The sequence below is a fragment of the Hakea prostrata genome, chromosome 3 (genome assembly GCF_041222555.1).
Source record: "Hakea prostrata isolate BN-2017 chromosome 3, UWA_Hpros_2, whole genome shotgun sequence".
Classification (NCBI taxonomy): domain Eukaryota; kingdom Viridiplantae; phylum Streptophyta; class Magnoliopsida; order Proteales; family Proteaceae; genus Hakea; species Hakea prostrata.
In genome coordinates, this window is record NC_142602.1 from 33,063,842 (window position 1) to 33,079,245 (window position 15,404).

The following is a 15,404-nucleotide window of genomic DNA, read 5'->3' on the forward strand; positions in this document are numbered from 1 at the left end:
ACTTTATTAGTATTAATTGCTAGACTAACCCTTTAGGAACTTTGTCACGAACTTCTTCTATAAATGACCTCATGAAATTGTAATAAGAATCTTACTAAATGAGGCCTTCAAAGGTTAGACCCCAAGTAAAAACTTGAACGTGAAATGAAAATTGATAAAAGATATCTGGATACTTGAACTCTGAAATAATGAGTTCAGAAACTGAAGGTTGCAGAAATCTAATGGATGTTAGCAAGTGAAGAATATTTCACCCAGTAAACACCGGGGAAATAGCAACCTAGTAGTTGTGGGCATCAGAAGACCCAGATACCTTAGATTTTAGAGATAGAATAGCAAGTTATGTGTGGAAACCATGCAGGACTAAGCAAATGACAGAAAATGGACCGTGAAAAAGGAGAAGAAAACAACAAAGAAGAAAGAGTGTAGACTAGGACTCCCTGCCTCAAAGCTTGCTGAACGTCTCACGTCTTCCTAACATCTTGCTAAGGTTGCCATTATCTCAAAGGAGCATTCTCTCGCACAGAAGAAAAAGGCATAAGCTCTAGTGTATTGTCAATATCATGGGGATGGTGTGAAGCCTCTGTCCTTTATCTATAACTTTTCAATAATACAAGTATATAGGAACTTCCATACAAATGTAAGTGTGTTAAGGAGAGAACAAATGAGAATACTTTTAATGTAGTAATTAAGATCACAAATGGAACTAGTCCCCTATAGGCCTTAATTCCTTAATATTTGAGCTTGCAATATGGCCATTACAACACCCCCCCCACCCAAAAAAAAAAAAAAAAAAAAACTAAACTAAACTAAACTAAACTAAACTCAAAATAATAGCCCATTGGAGATACATATTTAAGCTCAAGTTGGTTCCGTTTTGAACTATAGGCATTTTGGCCTATCTCTTCTTTCTGAAGATATGCATCATTAGTCTTGATTCCTGGATTCTTGGCAGCTAAGACCCTTGTAGAATCCGATTGCATCAGAATTGATGCATTTTGGAGATTCTGATATTGTTGTAGTAAGTGATCTTTACAGGCAGTGCTGCTGTTGCTGGCACTGCTACTGCCATTGCTGATATTACGAGCATCATTGCCACCACAATCCAAGCTGAGTTTCCTTTTCTTTTTCAATCCCTCCTATGCTGTCTTCTCCTCTCTTCTTTTATAGCTGTGGTTGCTACTGTTTCTTCAGAGGACATAGTGTTGGCAGTGGCCACTGCATCTGGTCTGATGGTGGTGGCATTGTTGTTGCTAGCGACAACTTCTTGAGGTGTAATTTTTTTTCTTGGATTGTTTAATCCGATACCAGTTTGACAGTCTGATTCCCTATATATGCTCGGCACAACCAATATTATTGATAATTCATTGAATGCACTACTGTTAACCAGTGCCTCTGCTTGTATGGATATCTGCAGATATGATTGAAAGACCTGTGCCTTCGTTGTTATTACACATACATTTTCTCCTCTAATCGGTGTTTATTTCTGTATACTCTTGCATTGTTTGGTGAACCCTTTAGCCCATGAGGAGGTTGCTGAAACAAGCTAATCAGAAATAACTTGCATTGTTTGATGTACCCTTTAACTGCAGTTATGAACATTTGGGTCTTCTATTTAGGTTGTAGATGTATTGTTAGATGTTGGTGATGGGAAACATAACCTAGTTGGTTTCTTGCAGACCTGGAAGGAAAAACGGATTCTAAGATTCGGGCTTTGGAAATGGTGGAAGAACTCAGAGCCAAAAGAGCAGACAAACAGGTTTTATATGCATCTTTTGCTTTCACCATCCTTGACGGTCTTTCTTTGGACTTTGTGTTGAAAATTTTCTTTTAGAGATACTGGGTCTAGTCTAAGTTATTATTATTATTTTTTTCATGCTCACACTTGGTTACATGATTTTGTTAACAATTACAGTCTATGCTTCTTCTGGATGCTTTCAACAAGGATAGAGCTTCTCTACCACAACCCCTTCCAAACCCTCCATCGTTGGCCCCATTGCCTATGCTTGCTCCTCCAGATCCACGCACCCAGGAAATGATAAATGAGAAGCTGAAGAAGGCAGAAGACCTTGGTAAGTCTCCTTTCAGACACCCACTCATGCTGATACAGGAAGTTGCATACAAAGTTGAGTTTTACAGTGTGGCAATTTTATTTTCTTCTCAACTTTTTGAGTCATAACAGTACTCCACGATTTCAATGGTGGAATGCCTTCAACCTTGCGTAATTCCTATAGATGTAGGGCTTTTTTTTTTTATATATTAAATTATGTAATCCCTTTGACAAAATCAAAATGGTTTCCACTCCACCATCACCCATTTTCTAGCCTTTTGCCCACCAAAGTTTGAATGAAACGATTTTCAAGACGACTGAAACCTAGCTGAAACATTGTATGTTCTGGTTAATGGTTTAAGGTGGCATTTGGTGGCTAACAGCCATATTGCGGCTTGAACTCCAGGCAAACCCTAATTAAGTGTTTGAAATTTATGCGAACTTTAGATTGTTTCAATGCAATACTGGTATATAAATCCTCGGTTAGTAGACACATGATTTTCGTATAATATGTTTTATTTTGCTGCTGTTAGGGTTTGATGAAGTTCAGAGTTTATTTTTCCCTCATCTTAAGTTGAGCTTCCTAATAATTGGTTTATTCACACACTTGTCTATCCATCTCTGTTATTCAGGTGAGCAAGGAATGGTAGATGAGGCTCAAAAAGCACTGGAAGAGGCTGAAGCTCTGAAGAAGGTATTATTCTCCCCTTTTCATGTTGAGCTATGAGATCGGGCAGGGCTGTCCTCCTTTTACATAGTTATCAGTGATTCACTTTTGGTATCATTCAGTTGTTCATCTTGGAATTTTGTTGTATTAGTGTGTCATACTTTTTATTTATCACTAATTATTTAGTCTTATTTTATTGCTTCAGTTGGGAGCAAGGCAGGAACCAGTTATGGATTCTTCAAAGTACACTGCAGCTGATGTGCGCATTGTGAGTCATATTCTCCATGAACTTCCATTTGGTTGCATTTTACTTGTTTCTAATCCATATAGGTAGAGTTCTTCTACAGTATGGTACTGATTTTTTATTTGTAGTTTTTAAATTTATGCAATGTATTGGGATTTGAACAAAAAGATCATTGTATGTTCACCTGTTGAAGGTTGCCACCAGAATGAAAATTTGGTTGCTGGGTTCCAACCACTAGGTCATTTAGTTGTCACCGTTCCACCTTTGGTCTTATGATATTCCAAATGTGTGGAAGGAGAACCGGGTAGGTGGCTAGGATGTAGGGTGCAACTCAGGTGGGCTGTGTTGGTCTCTTAATAATTTTCGAATATACCTGTGCTGCTTGCTTGCTTTTGCCTTTTTTCTGCTGTTGTGCTAAAAGCATAATTTGAAGTAGCTCAAGGTTGTTGCTTCATCCCTGTGAAGCATCCCCTGCTTGGATATTTGTTCTCCCTTACGACACACTGAAGCTTGTAAATCTACAAGGTTGTTTTGTTTTGTTTGTTCTGTTTGTTTTTGTTTTTTTTGGTTTTGTTTTGTTTTGTTTTGTTTTGTTTTTTCTTTGTTTTGTTTTGTTTTGTTTTGTTTTGTTTTGTTTCTAACTCTGCCTTAGTTAATCGGGATAAAAAATGGTGGATAACGGAAGAACAATGATCTCTATGGATGTTAGGAAGGAATTTAGTGTTATTTTGTAGGGGTCAAAGGGGGTGGGGGTTGTGTGAAGCAAGTGGTGATCTTAATAAAATTTGAGAATCTTAAGAGAGTAATTGTAGATTATTCTGGAAATTGGAAAAAGAAGTCCCTCCCAAGTCTCTAACCCCCAGTCATCATCTATCTTGATCTGACAAGGAAATGGCTATATACATCAGTGGTTCTAGCTGAAGTGATTTTATCTCATGCATGTGTCATGTACACACACACAGTGACAGAGACTTCAAAATGTTAGAAATACACTGTTTACTGTTGCAGTAGGAAGAAGGGAAAGAGTGGAGGAGGAAGCCAGAAAAGAATCACTTCTACCGTGTGGAGAACCCTTGTGATGTGAATCCAACCGATTTAGGTTCTTTTTCCGAGGAATAGTTCTATATTGGGTCATATAGGTATTGGGCCTTCATTTCATGGGTTACCATGTAATCAACCAACTTAATGGACCTAAAACATGGGTACATGAGTGGAGTATGATCATTTCCCTTTTGACCCCAAAAAAAGAAGAAAAAGAAAAAAAGAGAGTTCAGTATGATCCTTTTTGTGTTCTTAACTCAACTGTGATTCAATTGTTTAATTTTTGTCCAATTTAAGTTAGGGGTCTATAGTTCTTTTTTATATTTTAATTAGCTAGTGGGATTTATTCTCCTATTTAATTTCAAGTTTCCAAGTTCCATTTCAGTTGGTAGTCCTAGTTCTATCCTATGTTTGAGTCCTATTCATGCACTTAAGTTTGTAGAGCTATACATAGACAGTCACAAAGATTGGGAAGAAGACAGATTTCAGCCTTTGCTGTTGCTTTTATGAGTACTAATCTAGGTACTGTGTTAGCTGAACTTCTGAGGTTGGTTTTATGTAGGAGTTCTTGGTGATGTCAAGCTAGATGAGGATTCAGCCGTTGAATCTCCATTCCAGCTCCTTTCTGCAAGCATGTACAAGCCCCAACCTCCCTGCTCCCGATCTTTAAAAAAGTAAAAGGTAGTCTTGAGGTTTACACCTCACCCCCCTTTCCTAGACAAAATAAGTAATTGTTGTAGTAGTAATAATTTTCTTAGATCTTGAACTCCACACAAACACACAATTTAAAGTTAGATCTATGCCAATTGGACCTTCAGATTTATCTCAAACTCTAAAAATCATCCTTAACACACCACCCGACTCTTAACCCAAGTTACAATAACTATTCCCATCGCCCTAACACTAAAGGATGGCAAGTTCTTGAACTCATGGTAGGAGATCTCGAGCGAGATCTTGTCACTCTGAAAAACCGGGATCTCGATCATCTTGGTGAGATCTCAGTCGAGATATGCCAATTTTTTGGGCGTCTACTCGGTGGATTTTAGCTTATTTAAAAACTAGGTATTTAGCCTATTTAAGGCCTTTTGAACATATTGGTGGCCTTGGATTTGTGAGAAAATAACTTGAACTAATTTTAAGTACCTAGAGTGTGAAATCGAAATGCTGTAAGATTAGAGAATGCAAGGTTATACAACATGTAATGTAGAACTTTTAAGGCATATAAATGAAAAGCAAGTGTATCAAATAACTTAAATGTCATCAAAATTCCATCCATATAAGTATTACAATCTTGATTTTCGAGAATAGAATGATAAAATTATACAACCATTAGAAGTTCTATACAAGTCATTAACACATAAGTTCATAAGACAAGCAAAGAATGATTGGTTTTCCTTTGATGTTATAGATGTGCTAAGAGTAGTTGCAAGTGAAAATCTAGCTGAAATCTCAAAAAATGGGGCAAAAATTGAGAGTTCAGCGTGATATGGCGAGCTCTAGGGCGAGATATGGCGACACTTGGCGAGATATGGGGAGTTATGGCGAGATCTCGAGCGAGATATCTCATTTTGCAGAACTAGATCTCTTCTCTTCTCGCTCTATGAAAAAACCCTAGATATCTCACAAGATCTCCCACCATGCTTGAACTTTCTTACTCTTTGAAATCCTAAATATAAGAAACTTCATATCTTCCAATTTAGCCATGCAAATCCAACCATGGAGGATCGTATCCTTGTATCATTACCAGCATTCCTTGCAAGTTTCAGCCCATCCTGACACCTGTAGCCCAGGATCCCCAATGCTTATTTCATCTTATATCACCCTATATCAAGGTCTTTACTTTACCCATTTTTAAATTTTCTTCCCACACCAACAACATAGGTGTCTGTTCACTCATTCTATTGCATACCATAATTATTTCATTAACCCTAAATGCCCCCTCTGATTCCCATAAAACTCATCCTGTACATCATGGCTGAACCTACCTAAACCTAACCTATTTTGTCCGATAAGTTGGTTTTGATCAAGATCGTGGAAGAACTGCTTCTAGATGATCATCTATTGATCCAGCCTCCTGGACTACATTTTGTACGTTTTTTGTCTACATTGAGCCATGTGAGGAGGTGATCTTGCCAGAATTAAGGGCTCATCTTATTTTGTTCTACAATGAAATTGTCCCAAAGATCATAATCAAGTCCCATGTGTATCAAGGCTTGCTGCAAGTTGGAGAAAGTGATGGGAATCTGTTTGAAACCCCAATCTGAACCTGATCTGAATATTGGTTTTGTTTGGTTGATATTTAGGATTTTATTATCTATTTCATTGGTTTAGTTAGTTAGTTAGATAGGAGTTCTTTGCTCTAGTTTGGATACACAGATCTAGTTTTAGCAAGTTGCCGAACGTTAATCATGGGCTCAATTGCGCAAGTACAATTGTATTTTTTGCGACAATGCTGGACATAATACTCAAACTAGAACTAGATACATTGTAATATACTTGTTAGAGTTATGGTTCCAAAATAAAAGACTGCATAAGATTTAAATAACTTGAGCAGTGCCTATGTAGGGATTTGTCCTTACACCTGTAGCTGGATTTGACAGCTTAACTGCGTCATTAAGCTTGCTTGGTTGGTATGCTAGAGGTAACTTACCTGTTAAATATATGGGTCTTACGCTATTCTCCTCAAGGCTGACTGATCATCATTGCATGCCGAATTGCCCATTTTGGAGTCATTGGACAAGTTTCTATGGTTGTGGAAGGCCCGTTTGCTCTCTTTTGCTGGAATGTTGAATTTTTGTGTTCTGTTATACAGGGAGTTTATTTTTGTTTGATTGGTACATTTGGGCTTCCAGTCCCTATTTGTATAAAAATTGAATTCATTTTGAGTGCCTATTTGTGGAGAGAAATAGGCTGCAATAAATACCTTGCATTCTGTTAGCCGTATGGTTGTCTGTTTGCTAGAGGAGAGTGTTGGAGTTAAAGGGATGGAGGATAGTGAGGCTGTGACAAAAGCTTATATAGAAGGTCACTTTGAATTATAGAACCTTTTTGTCAGTGGATTTAATCACTAATATTTGAGGATGGATTTGGTTTGGACAGTGGTTGCCAAGGCCACTGCTTAGGCATCTAGGCTGATTTATAGGGGCCTAGGTTGTTGTGGCCTTATTTTAGGCCGAGGATGCCTTGCATTAGTTTAGTTAGTATCAGATCAAAACCTAATGTTTACTTATGGCAAATATCACATGAGAAACTAATTTATATTTGATATTTTAGATCATGAATGATCATATTAGAGCTGGTCTAGGAGTAGCTCCAATAAGTGATGAGTTGCGAGAAAGTCATTTGAGGTGGGACGGTTACATTCAATAGAGGCCTATAAATGCCTCTGTATGGAGAAGTGAAGTGATCCAGGTTTAAGGAATTAGACAAGCTAGGGGCAGACCTAAGATGACCTAAAGAGAAGAAGTGGAAAAAAAATGCATAGCTTAGGCTTTATGTTTAGTATGGCCTCAAACAGAGCTGATTGGAGGCAAGAATCCATGTAGTTGACCCCATTTAGTTGCGACAAGGCTTGTTGTATTTCAGTAGCATAAGATATTATTCATAGATAAGAAAATATGCCCTACTCAAATCCAATTAAAATGGTCCAAAAATAAAATTCCAAAAAGATAAAAAAGGTCGATCCCCCAGGTATGATATGCATCTATGCTAGAGAGGAATGGGGAATGTGCATGCACACTTAAATCACAATACTCGTCTTGAAACTGCCTTAGTGGGCGTCTTTCCGGGTAAAACTTCAACTGCCCTAAAAATGCGTTGGATTCGCCTTGACTCCATGACAACTATAACTTGGAGTGTGAAGGTGCTGCCAGACCAATCTTGGAAGAGAATGCTTTGGGTTAGGCATCATGTAGAGAATAAAGTTCCCTACCGTGGGGAGGTGGGGGTTGGGAATCAAACTAGACTAGATCAGTTTTTGGTTAGATAGTTGGCATCCCCATGGTGTCTTGCTGAGTTCTTATGGAGAGAACATTATTTGTGATGAGGTTATTGTTCGGATGTCCTTGGTGGGAGATAGGTTGTCCATGTGGCCCTGTGTGACGTGTGGGGGAGAGCTGGATCAGGTAGTTTGTTGGCTCATGGGATCAATGAATGTTTTTCAACGGACTCTTGAGCATTGAAAAATTTATCTTTTAGAAAGGCATGGAACTTTGTCTGAAGCATTCATTTGTTTTTTGGTGGGTTTTGTTCGAATTGTCCATGAACTCTTTTCTCTTTTGTGCAGTCTTGTACCCAATCTGAGTTTTATTAGTTGAAGATGATGTTGGGGTAGGGAGGAGGATGTGGAGCATCTGTTTTTTTTTTTCCGGCTGTCCAGTGTCATTTTGAATATTTGACAGAGTTTTTTAGAGTTTGTAGTACTGGTTGGCTTGGATTTCGGTCTTTGAGAAGAAGTTGGAAATGGGTTAAGGGAGCAATCCAGGTAAATTCATTTGCTGATAAAGTTGGAAGGTTGGTTTTTCAGTGACAATGTACCACATTGGGAGAGGAATTTTGTGGAATTGGACTGGGAAGTTGTCTTCATTTGAGCAATCTTGGGAAGCCATTCCTTTTGATATCTGTGGTCGAATGGGAATTCAAAGTTGGGTGGGGGGTCCATGCGATTTTTGGACTTCAGCTGTGGGTTTATGAGAGTTGGAGTTCTTAATGTTGCTATGACAGCTACTAACGTCAATAAGTGAGAATTTTTTTCTGGAAGATTAGGTTGAGGGGGGGGGGGGAGAAGAGAAATCTTGTGGTCCAATGTATGGAGAGATAAATTAGGCAGCAGAGAAAGGAGAAGAGACGCAAAATTTTGGAGAAGTTTCACGCCAGAGACGTTGGGAGGGAGAAGGAGAGCCATAACAAGGCAGTGTCAACGAAGCTTAATCCATTCTAGATGACCATAAGTTGTGTGGAGAGTTGAAGTTATTAAAACTCTTGTCACCATACTAAAACCACTTACTACATCTACCTTCGTTTGCTTTCTACATTTTGACTCTATACATGAATCCACTAATAAAATAACAAATTTTGTGCACCCTTATGGTGCCAGTCTATTTGGCTTTATATTTTTGTCCATTGTGCCAATGTAACCCAAATATTAAGGTTCAATTACAAACCTAGATTAAATTGCTCAAATTTAAGTTTTGTCTAAATTATGGCAGGAGAAAAACTCAATGCTGGACTGCAGCTTGGGTTTTTATTACCATATTATATTCAACCAAATGGCACATGCTGTACTATGGCTACGATAGGGTTAGGCTTTTTAAAACCTTCAGCTCAATGCTGAGTCTCCTCTGCTGGGATCAGGCCTGGTGCTGATTCAGGCCTTGAAAGATCAACCTTGAGCTGCCTCAGGGGCCAAGTTATAGGAGCAACCAAGATCCAGGGGCTGTACCAAGCCAGGGAGGACGGGGATAAGAGATGGAAGATGGCTTGGCCAAGCTAAAGCTGAGGCCTCGATCCCGGCTTGGCCTTTAAGCTGATATTCCTAGCCCCATAGTTTAAAGTGTCCCACGATAAATGATACGATACCAGCCGATACGTATTCATATTGGGTGCAGTCGATATGATACATATTGATATGTCTCTCTCATGTTTTTAAAGGGCATGTATTGGATTGCACCAAAATGTATTAGCTAGTACAATACAATAAATGAATGAGACGAGATGTCTCTTAAAATCACTTGACTGATATGATATTTGATACTAACATAGTTGTCCAAGGCGACGCGAGGCAGTTTAGGCCAGTTGAAGCGGTGAGACGCCCACCGAGGCACTTCCGAGGTGGTCAAGCCATTTTAAATGACGTTTTTAGCAGACATTCATTACATTCTAGTTCATCATAAATATATCATATCTTATATAATAAAATACCTAACATTATGCTACCTCAAGTCATCCAACATACCACAAACCACACATAGTAATTAACTAGGTCCTAACATTAGGCTACCTCAAGTCATCCAACATACCACAAACTGCACATCATAATTAACTAGGTCCTTAATAAATTTCAAGTGTTATACCCTCATTTAACTATTGAATTCAAGAATCAAGATATTTGTAAATGGGACTAGAGACATGGATGTATAAGCAAAGTAACATACTTTTTTTAGATGTCACCAGCATGGTGGGAGAGCGAGATCTCGCCACCATGAAAAATCGAGATCTCGACCATCTCGGCGAGACTCGGTCCGATATGCCATTTTTGGGCGTCACCGGTAGCCTCTCACGGTGGGTGTTTAGGGTCCCGTTAGGCTAAAACTTGGTATTTAGCCTATTTGATGCCTTTGAACACACTGTGAGCCTTGGATTTGTGAGAAAACAGCCCTAAGTATGATTTCTAAGTCTACCCATATTGTGATACCATTAGGATTCGAGAATGCAAGGTTATATAACATATAATATAAAACCATTAATGCACCATTAGAGAATGCAAGGTTATAAAACCTTAAGGCATATAAATGAAAATCATGTGTATCAAATACATCAAATAACTTAAATGTCATCAAGATAACATTCATATGAGTATTACAATCTTAACTTTCGAGAATAGAATGATAAAGTATACACCGATAGAAGTTTTATATAAGTCATTAACGCATAAGTTCATAAGACAAGTGGGATGATTGAGCTTGTCTTTGATGTTTGTAGATGTGCTAAGAGTAGTTGCAAGTGAAACTTTGGCTAAAATCTAGTTACAAATGTTGTCCAAATTGTCTTCTGGTGATGTCCATTCTCGGGATCTCCCGTGATCTCGCCCGTTTATGAAAAACCAAGATATCTTCATCCGCCATTGTCTAGTATTAGGACCACTTAGGTCTGCACTTTATGTCATTGAGCTCTACCATTGATACAAGACTAAGCACCTCGGAGGGACTTGGTGTCTTGGTGCACTTGGGTGTAGCTGCATAAACTCCAAGTGTTGCTTGAATCTTTTTTTACCTTCGTAGATGACTACTGCACTAGTTACATGTTGTCCATTGTCTTCTTATGTCCATTGGGACTCCGTGTTGCCAAGCAATATCTTCATCCGCCATTGTCTAGTATTAGGAAATAGGAAATAAAAAGCTAAGACCTAGGAAGCAACCGATATATTGAATTAGAAACCATCATATTCAATGCACTAGTGAAACAATTAACAAGTATCATGAAAATAAAATAAGTAGAAGAAGTAAATGAAACAAACTATTGAGCCAAATATCAAAATATAAAGTTATAAATATTTAAGCAAACAACCCCACATATATCCATAGTCAGAAGTCCAAATCCCGTATATATCAAAATATCCATATCCAAAATTCCATGTACGAAAGAAGAAATCATCGAACTTTGATCATCTCAAGTAATCAGTAGCAGGTGGGAGTTGTTGCTCCAAAGAACTACTTGTCCTAGGTCTTTGACCATAATCATTGGAACATTCTCACCATCATTCACCTTTTGCTTTTCTTCCATGTCTCCATCGGACTCTGAGTCATTTTCCTCAACTCCCATCTCCTTGGCTCTGTGACGTGTGTAGCATAATTTAACTCTAGAGAAAGATGGTTGACCTCTCCTTGGTCTGTGCTAGCCTTCAAATGATGTGGATGCCCCTATAGCTCTGTTAGTAGTGCTCCAAGTTAGATCACCCTTAGGATGTACTAAATCATTATTAGACTGACTAACCATCACTCATTGCTCCTATCAAGCTCTACAAGAAGTAGGGGATCAGAATTTCTATCATGTTCTCACGTTTCATTAAACCTTTCTTGAAGACGCCAATTGTGTGAACAAAAACTAGGTCATTCAACCGCTTATGTTTCAACCTATTCCTTTCTTGGTGTGAATCTGAATTCATAAGCAATTGAAGAGAATCCTTAGTCATTATTTTAAAATTAAAACTTAAAACTTAGAAGTATTTTAAATACTTAAAATCACTTAATACTTACAAACTCAAATGTGCTCCAATTTTGTTCATAACCAGTGGAGGACTGGCAAAGGCCTAGTATCCTTCATGCAATCCTTGAAAGCTCAGAAGCATTACCTATTTACCTCTATGTGTATTCCACCAAATAACTATATTGTATAAATATGAATAAAACTTAAAAAATGGATTAACCCTAGAACGAAAAGTACAATCAAAAGAACTATAACAAAAAAAGTATACTACTAAAGACTTACTAGGACTCATGGTAGTATGTTGTCTGATTGCCATACTTGTTGAGAAAGGATCTCGAGCTTGTCTATATTCACCAGCCTAAATACATATCTTGTCTTGTATAATTGGATTAGGCTCTAGTTTTGCAATGGCTTGATTGAAGGCAGCTTGTAAAGAACCAATCAATTCAAAATCATCATCAACACTAGACTGATAGAAATTTCCCAGGATTGAGAGATGATGTTGCACCATACCAAGGTGTCTCCATTTGACACTCCCATTGCCTATCAACAATAGTTAATGACTTTCTTCCACAGTCGTTCCTTGTCTCTAAAGTTCTCCTATATTTTCCTCTTAGCCTCTTGCATGGCTACATAACCTTAGGCATGGTTGGTCTCTTATCAACATCTACAATCCTCCATACAACCATAAGAGACTTTGATGCTCTAATACAATCCTCCACACCATTCCAAAATGTAGTAACAAATATCATTTCAGCTACTTTCTTCATTGCCTCTGTCTTGGACAAACTGGATCTTGTCCAATCATTAGAAATAAATAAGTGCCTCAAGTCATCCCTATGTTTTAACAAATTTTGGAGTGTAAAAAATGAAGTGGCAAATCTAGTCACAGCAATCCTCACAAAATCCCTACCATTTGTCTTTTGTCTCATGGCCTCTAACAATCGTGTGTTGCATATAGATGAAGGTTGTTATCCTCCTTGCCTGTGTTATCACCCTCTTGTGCGCTTTAAGATTCCCTATGTCTTCTAGCATGAGATCAAGTCAATGGGCTGCACAAGGAGTCCAATACAATTTAGTCCTCTTTTCCATCAGTAATGTCAGTGACCACTTGAACAATAATGCTTGCACATGACTTGATGCATCCACAAAACCCAAGACGATTGTTCCCTTTGGGCAGTTTACAAGGATATTGATTAGGTGCCTACCCTTATTATCTGTTCGCCCATCAGGCATGAGTATGTATCCAATTATCCATAATGCTTCCAATATTGTTCATAGGTTTCCCTCATCTCCATTGTTCTTTCCTTTGCACGCTTCAATATGGGCACCCTAACTTCATGATATGTTGGGGTCTTAAACTGTGAACCATATTGTGCAAATGATTCAACCATCATTTCAAAGCTATTAGATTTAACAACGTTGAATGGAATAGCACACTAATACATCCAATTGGCAATGTGGTTATCAACTCACTTTTTTTGTTCCACCGATCTCATTCAGTTGGATATGGTTGTTTTAATAGTATCCATAGCCCTTTTGTCAACGACTTCTTCAGGAGTGCGTCTCACGTGAAGATCCATAGGACCCCTTACTTCCGCCTTAGTGAGGGCGCTTTTCAATCTCTTTGCAGCTGTTCTAGAGCTTGGATGCACCCTGAAGGACAAATGAGATCCAACCCCAAGAACCTTTCCTCCTTCAGTATAGGCGGGATGCTTTTTTCCAGTGACTTGCTGAACATTATTATATTCATTATCATCCAACTCTCTAATAATTGCTTTCTTCTTATTGTTTTTTTTAATCAAGGCTGCAGCATTCATCTCTTGGGCAATTGCTGCAGTGGTCTTAGTGCACTTTGCAACAATCTCCATACCCACTCCCCAGATGTTGCTTTAGTTTTCTAATCCCTCCTTTGAGATCTCTGTTGCATAAAATGCACCTAATTGTGTTCCTATTAGCCACATCTAGCAAATAGCCATACTTCCATCCTGGGTCATTTGACTTGGCCTTTCTCTTTGGGTCTTTAAAAAGACCATAACAGGTGGTGCTTGCATTTTCACCCCTACTATTAGGAACATGTGTTTGTATTTTCATTTGAAATTGAAGCCATTGGAAAATTAGTAGGAAATATCTAAAAAATAAAAAAATGAAACACATATATGTAATCATCCTAAAGAAAAGAAAAAAAATCATTTGTTCCCTGCCCTCCCCCCCCCCAAAAAAAAAAAAAAAAAAAAAAAAAAAAAAAAAAGACGAAACTTATCTTGTTGTCAGCTGTTGCCTGAGAAGAAGATGGGTCTGAAAAGAAGAGTGCCCACTGTGACTCAATATTATTTAAAAGAAAAAACATAGAGTCCATCGTAGGTAGTATCTGAGTTAAAGAAAAAGATCTGGAATCATCTTCGCCAGAGAAGATGAGGATGCCGGCTGTTGTCTAAGAAGAAGAGGTGTCAGTAGGATTTAAAAAATGAAAAACACAAAAAACAGTCCACGGTAAGAGAGTTAGAGTTTAACAAAAGGTGTCGCAATTACCTTTGCTGGAGCAGATGAGGAAGCTGGCTGTCATCTGAGAAGAAGAGGCATCATGCCTCAGTGATCAGTATGATCTTAAGAAAAACACTAAAGTGACTGAGGTAATAGCAGAGTAAAAATATAAAAAAGAACCAGAACTACCTTCGCCGGAGATGCTGGCTGTCGTCTGAGAAGAAGGGAGGCTTGAGAAAAAGAGGCCCTATTCGCCTCAGTACAATTTAAAAAGAAAAGAAAAAGAAGTGCGGTGTCCCGTATTACTGAACATAATTATTTTAAAAAAGAAAAGAAGATTCAAAACTTACCTAGCCTAAGAAGAGAAGCTCCGGAAAGGGGAGAACCGCGGGAGATTGACGCTGCAAGCTGGAGAGTCAAGACTACTGCGGCAAGTCCTAACGTGAACCCAGAGTCAAAAACTTAAAAAAAGAAGAAGAATCACTGGAGATAAATAGGATGGCACTTACCTTCGCTTGAGAAGAGAAGTGCCGGAAGGACTGGAGACTGCCGCAATAGCCACTGCAAGTCACCGCTACGAGAGGTTTGAGAGGTTTCGTGATTTGGTGTTGCGAATAGTTTTTAGTTGATTTGTTATTTTTTTAATATTTAATATTTTGCTTCCATGTAGGATCAATGCAAAGATCAGTATAGTTTCAGCCAATAGGATTTTCAGATCCAGAATCTAATGGTTTATTAACTCTAGACCTTTGATATGGTACCAGCATTTCTGGGTTTAAAAAAGAAAAGAAGAAGAGCCGGATGGCTTGAGGACCAAGGCACTAAGAAGATGCTTTACCCCAAGGCGACCGCCTTATGCAAATACCATAGGGCGAAGGTCACACCACTCTCTCAATGGCCACATGGACATCTTGGTGATGCCTTGACAACTATGGTTATTGATACTTTAAACCTTGCCTAGCCCAGCCCCAACTTGCAGCCCTGAGGGTACGAACCAT

The 15,404-nt window shown here is 38.5% G+C and overlaps 1 protein-coding gene across 1 annotated transcript in view; it reads left to right on the plus strand.

The window, feature by feature from the left end:
* Positions 1 to 15,404, plus strand: part of LOC149022128 (U1 snRNP-associated protein usp106-like) — a 36,627-nt gene that overhangs the window by 5,309 nt on the left and 15,914 nt on the right. The window contains exons 5-8 of the mRNA XM_089150297.1: positions 1,677 to 1,756; positions 1,913 to 2,069; positions 2,680 to 2,741; positions 2,920 to 2,982. Of these exons, the coding sequence (XP_089006423.1) occupies positions 1,677 to 1,756; positions 1,913 to 2,069; positions 2,680 to 2,741; positions 2,920 to 2,982 (362 nt within the window). The remainder of the gene's footprint in view (positions 1 to 1,676; positions 1,757 to 1,912; positions 2,070 to 2,679; positions 2,742 to 2,919; positions 2,983 to 15,404) is intronic.